A 16,613-nucleotide genomic window follows, 5' to 3' on the forward strand; every position below is an offset into this window, starting at 1 on the left:
CGAGAAACGGTATTGAACCGGAGCACAGCAATTCATGTCCGAACGCGATGGCGAAAAAAACCAATCTAACAATGGAGTCTATGCCCATGCGCACTATCACCGTAAGGAGGAGTCACCTACCTTGTGACTGAAAAGACTTCTTCGAAGAAAAACAACTTGCAAACATACGGACCCAAAACTAGATAGCAGGAGTATGCAAAGCATGTGATCTACAGCTCACATGCCTTGTTAGGGTTACATCTGCTCTCTGAACATGAAAGGCCTTTGTAACCTGAGCACTAGCGCTAGTTCGCTTACTTCATTATAGAATAGTGAAAGATACAACAGTCCCCTATTCTGCATGTAGTTGGGATCTTTAAAAAATATATGGTGCGAGAGCAGAACAGTGAGGGATAGCCAAAGCGACAGTGGCTGTAGTTACGTCTTATGATGAGACATGGTGAGATCGTCTAACTTAGTCTTTCTTCTTTGACTCTAAACCACTAGATACCATCATTCCAAGCATAACTTGGAAAGGTGGATCTTCAGACATTTTCTGAATGTCAGGTAAAGTTCCTAGGTGTACTGATAGGGGATTCCAAATGTTCATCTACATCCCTGGAGAATGATTGTCCTAGTGCTTTCTTCGTTCAGAAGTTCAGTGTTTCCAGGTGAAGCGTGTGCTTCTTCATAGATGCTTTTGAACCTCCACATCATCAATGAATCCACAAGGTAGCTTTGTCTACGTAGATGAATATCATTGAAGGTGGGACAGCAGATTAAAAAAGTTATCCATACCTACAAGGGAAGCCAGTGCAGCTGCTCAAATATACAGTAGATGAGGTTGATTTATTTTCCTGTGAAAACATTCGGCGATAGAATGAAGTATCGTTTTGATTGATGCTAGCAGGTAGGCTCACAACAATAGCGTTGCCAAACTGAACCATGGAAACAGTTATAATAAACATTAGCTAAAAAAGAAAAGGTTTTACAGGCTGTTCAAATTATCTGGGTGTATGCAAAAGAATATGCCCTCTCATTTTCTAGGTGCATATAGCATCTTTCTTTTCCCCTTACTCATCCGTCCTGTACCTTTCAGGAAGATATTTGAAGGGACAGCGTGGTAAATGTAATGGTTACACAAGTCTCATACCTACCATCACCAGCCTACAGATTAGACTGGTGTCAAATTTATGTATGATAAAAAAAAATATTATTACATTCTTCGTAATACTGTTGGGAATACTAGCACAATAGAAAAAGAAAATCAAATTATTTTCAGGTAAACAGTGCTGAAAATATATTGTTTTACCAACATGTGTTTAGGTTTCCCATAGCTCTGTGATCCAACAACCGCAGAGATATGGAAATATTTCAAAAGTGTCCAGTGGATTTTTGCCCAATGTATTTGATAAGTCGGGTTTGCACGCCTCACTTAATTCTGGATTAACTATTGTTGCTCTTACTGTTTTAAATTTCACCAGCCACATCTGGACCAAGCTCTGACAAAGATGCTGTAAAAGCACACAAGCATTTAATGTAGTCAAAATTATGGTTTATGCATCACAAAAATACAGGAAACGAATATAGTGTTATGAGCGGCCATTGAAGAGGACCAGTTCATAGAAGGCTATTGCTTGAAGCAGTGCATCACACATCTCTTCTTCTCGGTTTGCTCCACTTCTCTGGAACCTATTTCTGTATCGCACCACTGAATCCCGTGGGAAGACGACTCGTGGCTCCGTGTTGGTAACAGAGTCCAGGAGAAACTGTTTAATAAGGTCCACACCGCTGGTCCTCGAATCCCCGATTATCAGTTGAAAGTGCTTTCCCACAGTGCTTCTGGCCATGTTTAACACCCGGTGCTCACCGCCGTTCAAGAAGTCTTTATCCAGCAGAGCAAAAAGCATTGCTTCCACAGTGCGAAGGTGCAACGTAACCGGAAAAAGGCTGACGTTTTGAGCAGAGAGTGAGGTTTTCTCCAGAATGTAATAATCTGCTTCAGGGATCTTAGAAGCAATAGCAGAAATCTGAAAGGTGGGAAAATATTTTTTTATTAGAGTTTGTAAAATAATCAGCACTTCCTAGTGAAAATATATAACGCAGCAAGAATATTTAGCTATAACATTTCGGTCGGAAGAGGATAGCAGTCTTGAGCATTTACATAAATTAAAGTTTGTTTTCCTCACTTTTTTCTATGAAACTTCATTTTTACAATGGTGCATTTTAGAACCACTTTGATCTATTCTGTAAATTATACATCTACTCCTCCATGACAATTGAGCTTCTATGTGATTTGAGTTTATGATATATTATAACTTCCAAAAGATAACCTTTACCTCAAAAGTTCCTTTAAAATGCAACAGTAGTGAATGATCAATATACAAAAATAAAACATAGCGAAAAACAGAAGGTTAGAAATGAGGAATGAAAATGTATGCACTCTAAATAAATGGCTCTACTGTCTCAGTGGGTTTCCTTGCGGTGTGAGATCCTCATCTCTGAAAGAAGTGTACCATGTTGTAGTTTGCTATCTATATAGCAGCCAAGGCAGTAACGACACGCAAGATGAATTGCCTCAGAGGTAAATGTTCTTTTCATGAATGCATATGGGAGTGTGGTCTCTGTAGCACATCCATTTGCCACAGACAAACTATAATTAGCTTCAGCCAGTGTCGACACTGCCACACTGAGGTGTTACCTTCTGAAAAGCATCTATCAATAAGCAGGTTACTGAAAAGATCGGCATAATTGTCAGTGTACTGATGCATTTTAAGAATGTCTGTGGAGCACAGTCTACATTTCTGAACAGTGTGCCTGTTCAGACCTCTATGTGAAACAAGGTCTGGGTGTGAAGATTTATTCCATTCTGCCGGGTACAAAATGTGTTATTCGTCTGTACAGGCGGGCAACTAGAGCCAAATTTCGGGGGGGGGGGGGGGGGGGGGGGGCTGAAAAAGATTTCGGGGGGGAGGGGGGGGGGGGGGCTAAGTCTTCCAGCCATAGGCAGAGTGGCTGAATGAAGGGGCGAAAACGCAACAAAAGCCTCATTAACGAGTAAATGGTCTTTTAAAGACCTGCGAAGTACTCGGTCCAGCTGCAATTAGACGGACGCCAGCCTGCGCGGCTGTCACACATGAAGGGGGGGGGGGGGGGGGGTGCTGAAGCCCGGTGAGCCCAATGGGTGTTGCGCGCCTGAAAACGTATGCATTTTGCCTTATTATTTATTTGGTACTTCGTCTATATGCCTATTTCCTATCACAGTCATAACCCCTTACCTATTTTCTTTCACTACTCTTCTTAATCTTCAAGAATATAATCATTAGGACTATGCTGTTCTGAAAATGGAAAGATTAATTTTAGCTCCTTCGTTTGTATGCTATTTTTCTACTTTCCCTCATAGGTGAACTAATTTAGTTTATGCTTTCTGAAATACTACATTTGTCAAATGGACTAATATAACCAGACTGGTTCCGTAGGCCCACAATTATAAGCCTGGGGCCGTATTATAGAGAGTGCCCCAGGGGGCGCATCGGGCATTTGCGCCCGCTTTGCATGCCCCCAGGACACTCTGGTATCACAGAATGGGCCGCAGACGCTTGTGCGTCCCCTCTGTAATACCGATAGCACTGGCGCACGTAACGCACCAGTGATATTTGCTGGAGATGTGCCCTCATTTGCATGGGTGCGTGCCCCATGCAAGTGAGGGAATCTCTAATCCCCTTCAAAAGTGCAGACGGGTTGCCGACTGAATAGTAACAAGCATTTACAATGCAATGGTCTCGGCATTGTTAAAGTTAGAGCTATTGGCATTGCTCCTGACATTGTTTTTGTTTTTAAAACATTTAAAGAAACTGCATTGTTATTTACAATGTCAATAGCTTAATCACTCTTAAATGCGAGACATATTGCATTTGCACCCACACACAGAGCCACACACACAAAGCCACCCACACCCACAGAGCTACTCACATAGCCACCTACACACACACACAGTTACCAACACACAGACAAAGCCACAACGCATAGAGCCACCTACAAATAAAGCCACCCACACAGAGCCACACACACAGAGCCTCCCACACGCACACAGAGCCACACACACACACACAGCCATCTGCGCTCCCTCAGCCGGCTTGTGAGTGTAACGTCGCTTGTGCTGGCGTCACTAGGATAAGCTAGTCCCCATTGTTTGGTTTGCTGCGCGCGTTAATGACAGCTTTGCGGTAATTGTTCTTTGTATGTAAGACATCAGGCCAATCTGAGCTGTTAGCTGAGACCTAAAAAACAGCTTAACGTAATATATCACGTGTGCTTTGTTTACAGCGCGTCTGTTGCAGGTAAAGAAATTGGATTTATATGTAATCGGTGCAATCAGGAAACTCTGTGCGCTAATTGCCAACAGATCAGCAATTATAGCGTATTTACGTCATGCCTTCAAAATATCACGGCACGCTTAAAAATCAAAGCAGAACCCATGTGCAGGCCATTACATTACTCCTGCGCTAGAATGAACAAGTCCTAAACTCCTTTAGCTGCACAGACATCTTGGCAGCGCTCCAATTTTTTTTTTGGTTTAATTGTATAAAATACAAATATGTAAAACCCTGCATGATGCACGCGAACTTGAAATATCTTCCAAGTCCTCAATGATGCATAGTGCTTGTTGACACAACATGTGTATACTTTTTTTATTTACATCCCTGCAACGTCACCCTGGGTCTGACCCATCCTTCCCATGCGGTTTGTGGAGGAAGAGGGGGCAGCTCACAGCTGTCCCAGACTCCTAGGCTACTATCAGGGTGGGTTTTGCTGAATCAGCACAGAGCCCAGCACGTTTTATGCGCCTACAGGGTGTTAAGGGATTCATCGCACCAAATTTCTCTCTGTCAGTGCTTTATTTTCAGACAGTTCAACTCGGAAAGCAGTGAACAATAATTGCCTCTTCCCGAGATGTGCTGTCTGAAAATAAAGTACTAACGCTGAGAGTGGGTTGAATTCACCTTACATCCTGCAGGCGCATAAAACAGGCGCTCGGCTCTGAGGTGCCCCAGAAAACTCCAGCAAGGGCCCCTGGTGTCATTCAAAAGCTGGACATCTCTCGATCAAATCAGAAATATAACACCCGAGCATAGCTGGCAAGGTTTCAGATTGCTATGTGTGACGCTTTCATAATTTCAGTCCTATTATGAGTGACATTTCAATGTCCAGGAGTGACACTTTCTCGTGAGCAAAATCACACATTAAAGACGAAGGAAACATATAAATACCAGAAAATACACCCATTTGATTATGGGGAAACTCTAAGAAGAAGATCTTGAAACAGGTGCAAAGCAATCGATTTTTGCAGCATGCATGCTAACACTGTGTGCTATATTATGGAGGCGCAAAACTGCTACTGGACAAGTATCTATCGAGCAGGGGCTTTTACACCCATGTTGAAATCCATCATCCCATCTCCCAAGTCAGGCGCAAAGTTTGCTCGTTATCACCGCTTGCTCCCCACAACTCTCCAGAAACTATCGCGTCGGACAGAGGCCCACGGATGCCAAGTGGTAGGATCTGGGGACTAACAACAATCCGTACCTGGCAGTTTCCCCGCCAAGCGCTTGCCGCGCCCCGGCCCCGTAGCAGCTGCAGGTCGGCTGCCCCCGAAGCCCCCATGGTGGTATGGTTTGGTTAAGGTTTTCCAAGCCACTCTTACCTGTTTCCCAGGCCATGTGAGCTGCTGCATGGCTGATCGTAATTTGGAAGAGAAGGCATGTGTGAGCCATATCGGAATGTTCATAAATAGGGATAGAAATTTTAGTAATAGTATCATCTTTTGTATAGCTATCCTGTCCGCCAGGGACAATGGCAGTCGTATCCATCGGTCCACCTGTTCCTCTAATTTCGTCAAAGCCCTCCCATAATTTTCCCTGATCACTATTTCTGGGTTGCGGTGTACCCAGATGCCTAGGTATTTTACTGGGTCAGTATGATATTGTAGCGGAAAGTCCAGGTCAGGTTGAGTGGTGGCAGGCGTGAGTGGTATGACCAATGATTTGCCCAAGTTAATGCCAAGTCCTGAGTAGTGCTCGAACCGGATGTATTCCCTGATTAGCGAGTTTTAAGCGTAAATCCGGGTGGCGCGTATAAAGGACCTATCATAGGCGTAAAGAGATATGCCGATGGGGCGGAGGTGGAATTGCAGGGCAGATTCTGGGTGTCGCTGGCGAATCTTGCAGGCAAGTGGTTCTGGCACTAATGTAAAGAGAAGTGGTGAAAGTGGGCACCCCTGCCTTGTCCTGCGGCTAATGGTGATCGGGGTGAAAGTGTTCCCATTGATTCGGATACGGGCACTGGGCTCATTATAGAGGAGTGCTATCCACCGTATGAATGGTTCTGGGAAGCCCATCCGGCGGAAAACTGTGAACATGAATACCCAGTCCACAGAGTCGAAGGCCCTTGCCGCGCCAAGTAGGGCTGCAGCAGCTGGCAGGTCGGGGTGTAAATGGTGAAACATAGTGAAAATGGTGCATAGGTTTTGTGTTGTGGATCTGGTCGGTATAAAACCTGCCTGGTCTGGCAGTACCAGTTTGCAAATCAGTACCTGTATGTGTGTCTCGATGTTTATTAAGGAGAGTGGGCGGTATGACTCACAGTGGACCAGGTCTTTATCCGGTTTAGGGAGAGCTATTAACAATGCCTCTCTCAATGAGGCCAGGAGGACCCCATCCTCATAAGACTCTTCGTACATCTCGGCCAGGTGCGGGTTTAGAATGTTTCTGAATTCTTTGTAGAACTCGCCGAGGAGTCCGCCCGTGCCAGGTGCTTTGTTATTTGGGAGGGAATTGATTGCCTCAATGATCTCGTCCCGTGTAATGTGGTGGCAAAGGAATTTGCGGTGGTTGTCGGATAGCCACGCTAGTGCAACGTCATCGAGTTATTGGTTAATTTCGGGTGGTGACATTGCCGATTGTGTGGAATGAAGGCGGGCATAATAGCCATTGAAGCAGTCGAAGATCGTCGGTGTGTCGTATACTAGTTGGCCATGTGCGTCTGTGATCTGCGTGATGTAGGCTGTCTGGTGTGTGGGGTGAAGTTTATATGATAGCGCCCTGCCTGGTCGTCCGACCTCTCCGTAATTGCGTGCAGTATGCCTGCACGAGATGCGTTTGACCTCGTAAGCGGCACGTTCATTATATGTGTTAATCTTACTCCTGATGTCCGCTAGCAGTGCGGATTTTGCGTGGCTACAAACGCTGCTTCTAGTTGTTGGATATCCCGTTCTGCCATTGACAGTTGCTGCCGGATAACCGTCAAGATGCCCACGTGTTTGCCTATGCAATGGCCTCTAATTTTGACCTTGAAGGCCTCCCAGAGTGTTTTTGCGCTACTCACAAAGGCCTCGTTCAGTCCAAAGAATTCCTCGACGGCGCGGAGCAGCTCGACTCGAAAAACCTGATCAAGCAGGGCGCTCTGCTGCATTCGCCAGGTAAACTGGTGTGGGGTTTGTGTAGCGATGTCAAGTGCGAGGTGGACGGATGTATGGTCCGATAGTGCCCTGGGCATGTGCGCTATCTGGGATGTCCATGTGCTAATGTCGTGTGTGGCCAGCCAGAAGTTCATTCTCGACCACGTGTTGTGTGCCAAGGACATGCAAGTGCCCTCCTTACGGTCGGAGTGTCTTAGGCCCCATAGGTCAATCATTGCAAATTCTGCCATACTGTCTTTAAGTGCTTTAGCCGAGTGCCTCCCGCATCTGTCATTGCCCGTGGATCTATCTAGTGCCGGGTCGAGACATGTGTTAATGTCACCCCCCAAACAATGGCAGTGGGTGGTAGTTCACGCAGTTTAGCCCAGATGTGTGCATAGAAAAGCGGGTCATCAGTGTTTGGGCCGTATGTAGTGACTGCTGTCAATGCTGTGCCTCCGAAGTTTCCTTGTACTATGATATAGCGCCCCTGGTCATCTTTGATGGCATCGATAAGTTTGAAGGGGGTGCCGCGTCTGATCAGTAGCATAACCCCTCTAGCATAGGTTGAGTAGGAGGACGCCATGCGGTATACTGTCCATCTAGCGCCTATCCTTCCCTCTGTGAAGGCGGTAAGATGTGTTTCTTGCAGGCAGGCCACATCTATCTTGTGGCGATCTAGGTATGCTAGGACCCTCCAAATTTTCTGTGGGGTTTGGAGGCCCCTCACGTTCCAGGTCAGGAACACCAGGGGTCTAGTGTGTGTCAGTTTGCCAGCCATGTGTGTCAGTCCTCTGCAGGGGGTCCTGTCAGAGTTTCCTGGTATGTACCCTGTGATTGCATACTTTTAGCCGCTATGTGATCTCTGACCAGTTTTTTCCCCCTTAAAGAACGCCCTGCCCCCCTCCCCACCACCCTCCCACTTCGCCAGCCCCCGAACTGCTGCAAAGACAATATCCTTCTGTCCAGGTACCTCCCTCCTCCCCTTCATTAATTCGAACCTTGAACTTGGTGTGGTGCACACACGTTGGCGGGAGCAGCCAGCCGAGCTTTCCGGCGATTTGGTAATCGCACGGTTGGTCACTTTAGTTAACTAACATACTTATATGCATCCAGTGGTCTGTAGTGGACAGTCAGTGCCTGCGTGTTGCCCTGTCTCACCTCCCCTCAGTTTTCCCGGTGCGCTGGCCCTAACCAGTACGGACTTACAGAGAACACAATTTTCAACGGCATCATTCAACTGATAGCACATTTTGCATGTAGCCTTGCGGGCATTTACAATGACGTGTTTGTGTGTTTCGCGTCCTGAGACACACTCATAGTTAGATCTCTTGGAGAGTCAGTCCAATTACTCAACGTCGGAGGTGTCCTGTTGTTCGTCCGGACCGCCCCATGGCGATCTCCTTCGTGGGGCCTGGGCCCTTCTGTGTTGGAGGAACTTGAGTGCGTTCTTGGGTTCATTAAACACTGTGGCCTTGCCCCCATATGTTATCCGCAATCTCGCTGGGTTAATCATGGCATATGAAAGGTTCTGCTCGCAAAGTTTCTTTTTTACCAGTAGAAATTTCTTCAGGACTTCCTGGACCTGTTGCGTAATGTCCGGATAGATAGAAATGTCCATGCCGTCAAGCAAAAGGCTGCCAATTTTGTCTGGATTTGCGAAGCGCTGCGTCTCGGTCCCGATAAAAGCCTAGCTATGATTGGTCTTGGCCGGGCTCCTGGTGGCGGTGGTGGGGCCAGTGATCTATGCGCCCTTTCGACGATGAAAACATCAGAGAAAGTGTCTCTACCCATCAGAGTCGTTAGCAGCCCCTCGATGTATTTTTCCATCTGGCCTGTGTTTGTCGTCTTCGCAATGCCCAGGAAACGGAGGTTGTTTTGTCAGGACCGAGCTTCTGAGTCTTCAGCTCTCGGCATTAGGACTGCTAGTGTTTTGTCCATCTTACCCGGTCGTTGGTCCATTTGTTGTTGCACATCTTCAGCGCCGGAGATACTGCGTTCAGCTATATCGATGCGCTCCGTGTGTCTGTCTAGTCTCTCCGACATCCGATCAACCCTGTAGGTGAGGGCGTCTATTTTCCCATCAATGTTTGAGAGGGTGGTCTGTATTGCTGTAAACATGGAGTGCAAATCTCCTGTAGTTTCCACGCCGGCAGGTGTTGCAGCGCTCTGCGTGGTTTGCCGATCATCTTGGCCGCTCTCCACCACTTTTTTGGGTTGCTCAAATTGCAGCTTCGGTTGGTTTCTGTCCGGTTTCCCCAAATTGCAGCTTCGGTTGGTTTCTGTCCGGTTTCCCCATGATTTACCCTCAGAGGCACGTGGAAGTGTTTCGAGCTCTGGCCCTTCCGTAGTCAGTGTCACATATAGTGTAGACTATTCTCTTACTTCCGTCTGTCTTTATACTTAGCAAAGGATACCCTTTCGGAAGGGGCCTGCTGTTCCCGGACGTAGCGCACAGGACAGGTAATGGGTCGCGATTTTTGTGGGGATATCCTGCGTCTGGGCCGTGTTTTTGATTTATGCACTTTGCACCTGTCTCGAGCGTGCCCGCGAGGTCTGTCAGTATGTCGCACCTTCACAGTGCTGCAGCAACTGTAGTACTCCCGATTCTATTTCAGTGTCAGTGTGGTCGGCCTCCTACACAGTTCTCAACTAGTGAGCAGCCCCTGGGGCCTCACCAGTTTGTTCCCAGGCAATCCGCCGGTCTTTTGTGCGCTTATCTCTCAGTATGGGCCCCACCAGGCACTCTATAATAATTGCTAGGGTCCTCTTGCCGCCTGGGGGTCTTTTCTCACCTCTCCAAGTGGAGGGGGGGCACGCCCCGCAGAATCAGGCCTCAACCCAGCCTCATGCAGAGGTTGCCACTATGCGTATGTGCACACTGGTGGCCGTGGAGTTAGGGTGCAGGCTCCTTCGTAGGTGGGGCTGTGTCTTGACCGCATCCGCTTGGGCAGCGGGCCCACCTCTCCGCCACCGGCCTCAGCTCACTATCTGTGCCTCTCACAAGGGCCACTCCAGTGCGTGGCGGTGGGCGGCCAGGCTGTACCGCAGGGTTTGTCTGTGCGTCCCACCGATAACCCCACGGCTCGTGCTCGCTGCCTCTCAGTCAGCGCTGATCTCACCTCCGTAGCGGTCCCGAGCAGCTCCCGGAGCTCCACTCCCGAGACCAGCGCCCGCCTTCAGTAGCAGTCTAGCAGTCTGACGGCGGCCGCGCACCACTCCAGCTCCGCTCGTGTTCCGCAGCCGGTGGCACCACCGTCAGGCCTGTGGGTCGGTTCTTGCAGCTCGCGTGCACAGTGTCTCAGCCAGCCTCCACGCTATCCATCGACGGCTCCTCCCTTCTGCGTGTGTTTGGGCCTCTTCTCCGCCTCACGGGCCGCGTTGTCGCTCCAGCCCTTCCAGGGCGATTTTTTTCGCAGGACCAGGATCTGGTGGCAGGTACGGCAGTCCGATGTTTTTTGGGGTTTTGGGCGTCTGTGGGCACACTGGGATACAGGATAGATTAAGGATGGTATCGTGACCTGCGGAGCTCACTCAAATGACGGCCATTTTCGGGCTTGGCTCGAGGAGACTCCGGTAGAAAGCCAATACCTTGCGGTGAATTCTAGCAGGGTCAAAAATTCACTCACTGACAAACTGAACAGAGCTCAGGGAGACTGCCTTACACACGACGTGCAGTTAGAAATCTGAGGTCTGGTGGCTAAGCTGGGGAGTTGAGGTCTAGGGCTCGTCTCTGATTGGTCAAAGTTTGGACCTACATAAAGATGCTGACGAATGTCAATTTTTCCTTTGACTTTGGTGGTTTCTAATGTACTTCTATGGTACATCTTTTCGGGAAACACCCATTACAACGACTCCATATTCACACGCTGCCATCGCAACGCGGGTTTAACATCGCGGGAGGCATAACATAGCAGGGTTTTACATCGCGGGCACATTTACTTCGGTTACTTCGGTTACGTTTGCAACGCGGGTTTAACATCGCGGGAGCCTTAAGAACGCAGGGTTTTACATCGAAGCACCTGCGGCAGCGTTACTTTCCGCCGGCAATTACCAGGCCTCACAGAAATGTCTAGAAAACTCGTGTGATGAATTACCATCCTGGAAAGAGATCCGTGTTTTGTATAGTTGAGGTTGTGACCTCTGTGAAGTTAGTGCAGAGTGTTAATATGCCTGCTGCAAAGAACATGTAGCAAGTAATCTGCAGATTACTGCTTTCAAAAGAGACATCCATTGGTGACTTGCAATTTATAACTTAAAGTCCTACTATAGAATAGTGAGCTATTAACTTTCATCCCAGAACTGCATAAACATACCGACAAATATACATTAGGAAATTGATTAATGTTGCAAAGAGGGTACATTTGGCGAAAAATCGATTCTTATTATTAAAGGAAGCTCCCAACTTTGCTGTTTATTTTTCGACTCTGAGTTTGTGCTTCTCCACACCAAGCACTCTTGAACTACTGCCTACCAGTATGGGTGACATGTGACTCCTACACTTTCACTCCTTTGGCTTATGGGCCAAAAAACATTGTCGCACAGGGCGCAGCCAACACAAAAAGCTTTCGAAGCACCTGCTGCAGCGTTTCTTTCCGCCGGCAATTACCAGGCCTCACAGAAATGTCTAGAAAACTCGTGTGATGAATTACCATCCTGGAAAGAGATCCGTGTTTTGTATAGTTGAGGTTGTGACCTCTGTGAAGTTAGTGCAGAGGGTTAATATGCCTGCTGCAAAGAACATGTAGCAAGTCGATTACAGAGTGCATAGGATGGAAACAGATCTGCAGATTACTGCTTTCAAAAGAGACATCCGTTGGTGACTTGCAATTTATAACTTAAAGTCCTACTATAGAATAGTGAGCTATTAACTTTCATCCCAGAACTGCATAAACACACCGACAAATATGTAGGGCTCACGTCTAGTCAGCTGCAAAAGTGAGGGGGAAATGGCAGGAGGCACGCTGGCTGACACCTTTTATATCCCACCCATACGTTTTTACATGGGTGACGGTAAATTAGTACATTACGTATGGTTTGAAATGTATGTATTTTGTGGAAATAAATACACAGACAAAAAAAATGTAAAAAAGGGGAATTCAAATAAAAGAATTGCCGTCAGGGTTACGGGGAGGGGGCGGAGGGGGGGGGGGGGGGGGGACACGATGTTATGACGTCCTATGTTAACGTTGGCGATGTATCATACTTGCCTATAGGCCGCAACGCACTCTCGTTGCAACGGCGCACGGAGTTAAAAATGCCGATGTGATGGTTGCCGCGATGTATTGGCGGCGTGGTTACCGCACACGATGTCAATGTCCGCGATGTATCGTCATACATCCCTTCTTTTCTAACTACCGCGAGACTCCCACCATGATGACGGGGAAGATACAAGCATGTGAATCTATGAAAGATTCAATACTGGATAACCAATCCCACTAGCACCCAACTGAGTAGCTAAATTGATGTTTAGACAACATGTAATTCATAGTGAAATATGTAAGGAAATGATCTGCTGATACTCTACACAGTCGATTTATGTTAATATAATTTATAGAGTGTTCATTCACTAATGACGTTTTGGTGCCAGTAAACCTAGAAGATGGATTCAAAGGTGATCAATGTGTTTGGATGATTTTTAGTCATGAAATGAGGTAGCAATGGCTCATTTGGTGAGATGTTAATAGGCTTTAGCAAGTAGCCAAGTTTTTGGGGTGTGCCTAAACTTAGTAAGGCAGGTAATGGAGTGAACTGATGTGTCACTTACATTAAGTCTCTATTTTTGATTTTCATTTTAACTTAGTGTCGTTTTCTAATAGTGGTTTGCACATTTTTTCCCTAATAAGAGAATGTGTCATGCACTCATTTATTTCTGACTGACATTGTCGTCCTAGGCTGAACATTTAGTTTCAGGGTTGCACAACTGAGAACACAATGCCTCATTTTATTTTATTTTATGCTCATAGGAGACAACTCTTCTGCTTCAGACTAATTACAGACGTTATTCTGCACCTTTGGCACTGTGTGATAAGCTTGCAGTTTTATTATTTAAACAGCGCCCTTGCTCAAGTCTGTGAGAGCTTTACTTCCTGCCAAAGTGATCATGAAACACTGCTATGAGTGGTGACAGATGCAGCTCAGCTGTCCCTGACCTTAATCCTAAGAGGGAAGATAGTTGCGCAAGAAGAAGTGTTGCACACTCAAGACGGGTGCATTGGCTAATGCACTAAGGTCGGCTTCCTGACATACAGTACCAAGGTATGGGGTTGGATAATTCCAACAGGCCTGGCAGATGAGAACTCCTGACATGCTCCATTTACCATAGAAAAATTGGCGATAGATAGCAGTAATCTTAGTAACATTATGAAAAATTAACATGTTTTAATTACTTGTATTTTTCACCATTCTAAAAATCCTTAAAACAATGATTTTTCTCATCTTTCTGATAATCACAGTTCATGATTTATTTACAAAGATTAGAGCTTTTCAATACACATTTCAAAATGCATTATTGTATCTTTTTTTGTGACACTGTGGGCATGTACAAGTGTCAAATAAAAGGGTTACATCTGTTTTCATAAATTCCTTGGGAATTTTAGAGTTACGTTTGAGGTTACCACCAACATCTGTAACTCTGTGAGGTTAGGAGTTTAAGTGTGGTACTGTGAGCTAGCCTTGCAAACCAACATTTACTGATTATATAAGAAGACTCTGTATTATGAAGTTTTGTTATAAATATACAGTCCTACTAGATTTGTAGGAACCGTATAACAGAACATTATGCAGTAGTGCAAACCATAGTTTGAATGCAGTCTATGAAACAGAAACCTTTTATAAATTTTGGCACGAAAGGAACAGTGCGTATGGGGGTAGTATGGTTGGACACTTTTCTTGAATACACTAGGGGGAGTGCCCATTTAAAGCTTTGTGTACAAAGCTAAATAGAACTTGCTCTTTTATAGAAAACTAGTGCAATTATTGATGAAGAGGACGGGGATGAGCATATCTTGACAGTGGCATCTGGATCCCCTGAATTTTCTGTATTATATAAAGGTACTTTTAAATAGAGGAAGTTAGCATCATCTTGTCTAGATCCAATTATTGCACCGGTGGCCCATCTCCTTCCATTCTCAACTAAAAAGGGAAAGATTTTCTTTAGCAATTTGAGATGGAAAAGGCAGACTGAAGTAAGTGATGTAGGTTGTTGCATTAAAAGCAAAATAAAAAGAAATAAAAAGAAAGGAGGGCAAAAGCAGCTTGTGCATTGGCCTGGTAAGGTGACTACAGAGGAAAGTAACTTGAAGCGTGTCTGAGAGAAGCAGATGGTCCTAGCTAGCAAGGACAAGATTGCTGAATTTAGGAAAACAGCACTCATTACAGAATTTTAAACTCTGCTCTCACCCTCCGACACGCAGGCATTAAGTAGGGGAGAGCATTTTGCCGGTTTTGTTTTAGATGCCTCATTGTCAGGTTATGATTCACCATGACTGGCTTCTGAAGAGTATTACCCTGATGTAGTGTTAGGGCCGAAGAGGGAGTTGTAAGGTCCGATATAGCCGGTGAGGAAGTTTTTTCCCTTTTCTCTTTGAGAAGTCCCTTATGAAGACTCATGGGGAGTGTCTTTTTTATGGCTTTTCTGTGCGCCTCTGGAGACCCTTGACGCAACCACACCTGTGAGGTGAAATAATTTACTGTAGCCACAAGAATAGCCTCATCTCTCTATATGTGAGAGTTTTAGAGGGAAAGGTAAGACATGTTTTGGAGTCCTTTACCTTATGGGCATGTTGAAGATAGTAGATACACTCCTAATGTCTTCAGGGTGTAATCTCTCCTTTTTTCTGCTGCTCTGACATATTAGTGCCAGGGTCAGAGAAATGAAATGGGAAATATAATTTTACATGATCCAAAAAGAAGTACTAGCTGAAGAAACTGAGCAGAGTTCAGAGAGACTACTTTCACAAGACGTGTGGTAGAAAATCTGAGGGACTCAGCCTCTCTTGGGAGTGCTCTACAGGGTGCTATCACCTGATTGGTTATAGTTCACGTTTGGCTTTTTTTTTTTTTTTAAAGGACATGGAAGGATATGCTATTAAAGTGATTGTTCATTGCCATTATAGCTTATGATAATACTACATTCTGCTTTATTATTGTATCGTGGGACTCCCACTTTGACGGCGAGGAATGATTCAAGCTGACTGGAGACTGAAGACTGGAGAACTACTGATAACATAGGTCCTCAAATGCAGTCAACACAGCAGAGATCTTCAGGGGGTTAGAAAAGTTCTGCTGCACCAAAGAAAGTAAGCATGTGTGGCAGCATTTCAAATTTCGAGCTCTTGACAAGGGACAGAGGGAAGGAAGAAGTTACTTACCTGCAACTTACTTGTGGTGTTGCAGATTAATATACTGGATGTTTTTACTGCAATCTAGTGTAGAGTCCATATTATTTTCACATTGTTTATTGGTTTACAGGCAGACATCGTTCGTTTTGGTTTCAGGCTTATGCTGAATGAATCATCACATTTCCTGAAACCCACAATGCAGACACTTCTCTAAAGAACTATAATGAAAGCCAAACATCATGAAATCAGGAGAGTATCTCTATGGAAGTGGAAATGCACTAACAGTTTAAATGAAAGGAGAACATTATCAGTATTTTACTGATTAAATGAAGATAGAAAAAAAGAAATTAAAATGAACGACTCCATCAGCCACAACACTATGGGACTTTACTTACGGCAAACACCTGTGAAAACTCCTGTGCTTCTTTAACTAGCACAGCGTGGGCTTGGAATACAGACCAACTACCTTAGATTATATTTTTTCCACTATAGGGGCTTTGAGTTTTTTCAGATTGCTCCCCTGAAGAACTGGGTAACATACAGAGAGACCAAAAGTTGCAAAACAAAAGGAAGACGATGCCAAGTGGATTCCTGCAAACACTAAGAGTGAACATATTTAATGTTTTGCAAACCATTTGCAGTCAACAAAGACATGTCTTAAGGGAATGAAGGGGCTCGGTGGTCAGGTATGAAAAATATACCTTTTGAATTTTGCCTAGTCTATAACACCCATTATCCCTCGAAGGATCATCACAAGTTCTGCAATCTGAGTTACACAAGACAACAACATTTTCTACAGTACATTTTGAAAACCATCTAGATGTTTTTTGCTTTGA

The 16,613-nt window shown here is 45.5% G+C and overlaps 1 protein-coding gene across 7 annotated transcripts in view; it reads right to left on the minus strand.

The window, feature by feature from the left end:
• Positions 1-1,494: 1,494 nt before the first annotated feature.
• Positions 1,495-16,613, minus strand: part of TEFM (transcription elongation factor, mitochondrial) — a 359,138-nt gene continuing 344,019 nt past the window's right edge. For all 7 annotated transcript variants that reach the window (XM_085617205.1, XM_085617201.1, XM_085617204.1 and 4 more), the window contains one exon: positions 1,495-2,009. In XM_085617205.1, coding sequence (XP_085473331.1) covers positions 1,572-2,009 — 438 coding nt within the window. In that variant the 3' untranslated portion in view covers positions 1,495-1,571. The remainder of the gene's footprint in view (positions 2,010-16,613) is intronic.

This window comes from Triturus cristatus, chromosome 7 (genome assembly GCF_964204655.1).
Source record: "Triturus cristatus chromosome 7, aTriCri1.1, whole genome shotgun sequence".
Taxonomy (NCBI): domain Eukaryota; kingdom Metazoa; phylum Chordata; class Amphibia; order Caudata; family Salamandridae; genus Triturus; species Triturus cristatus.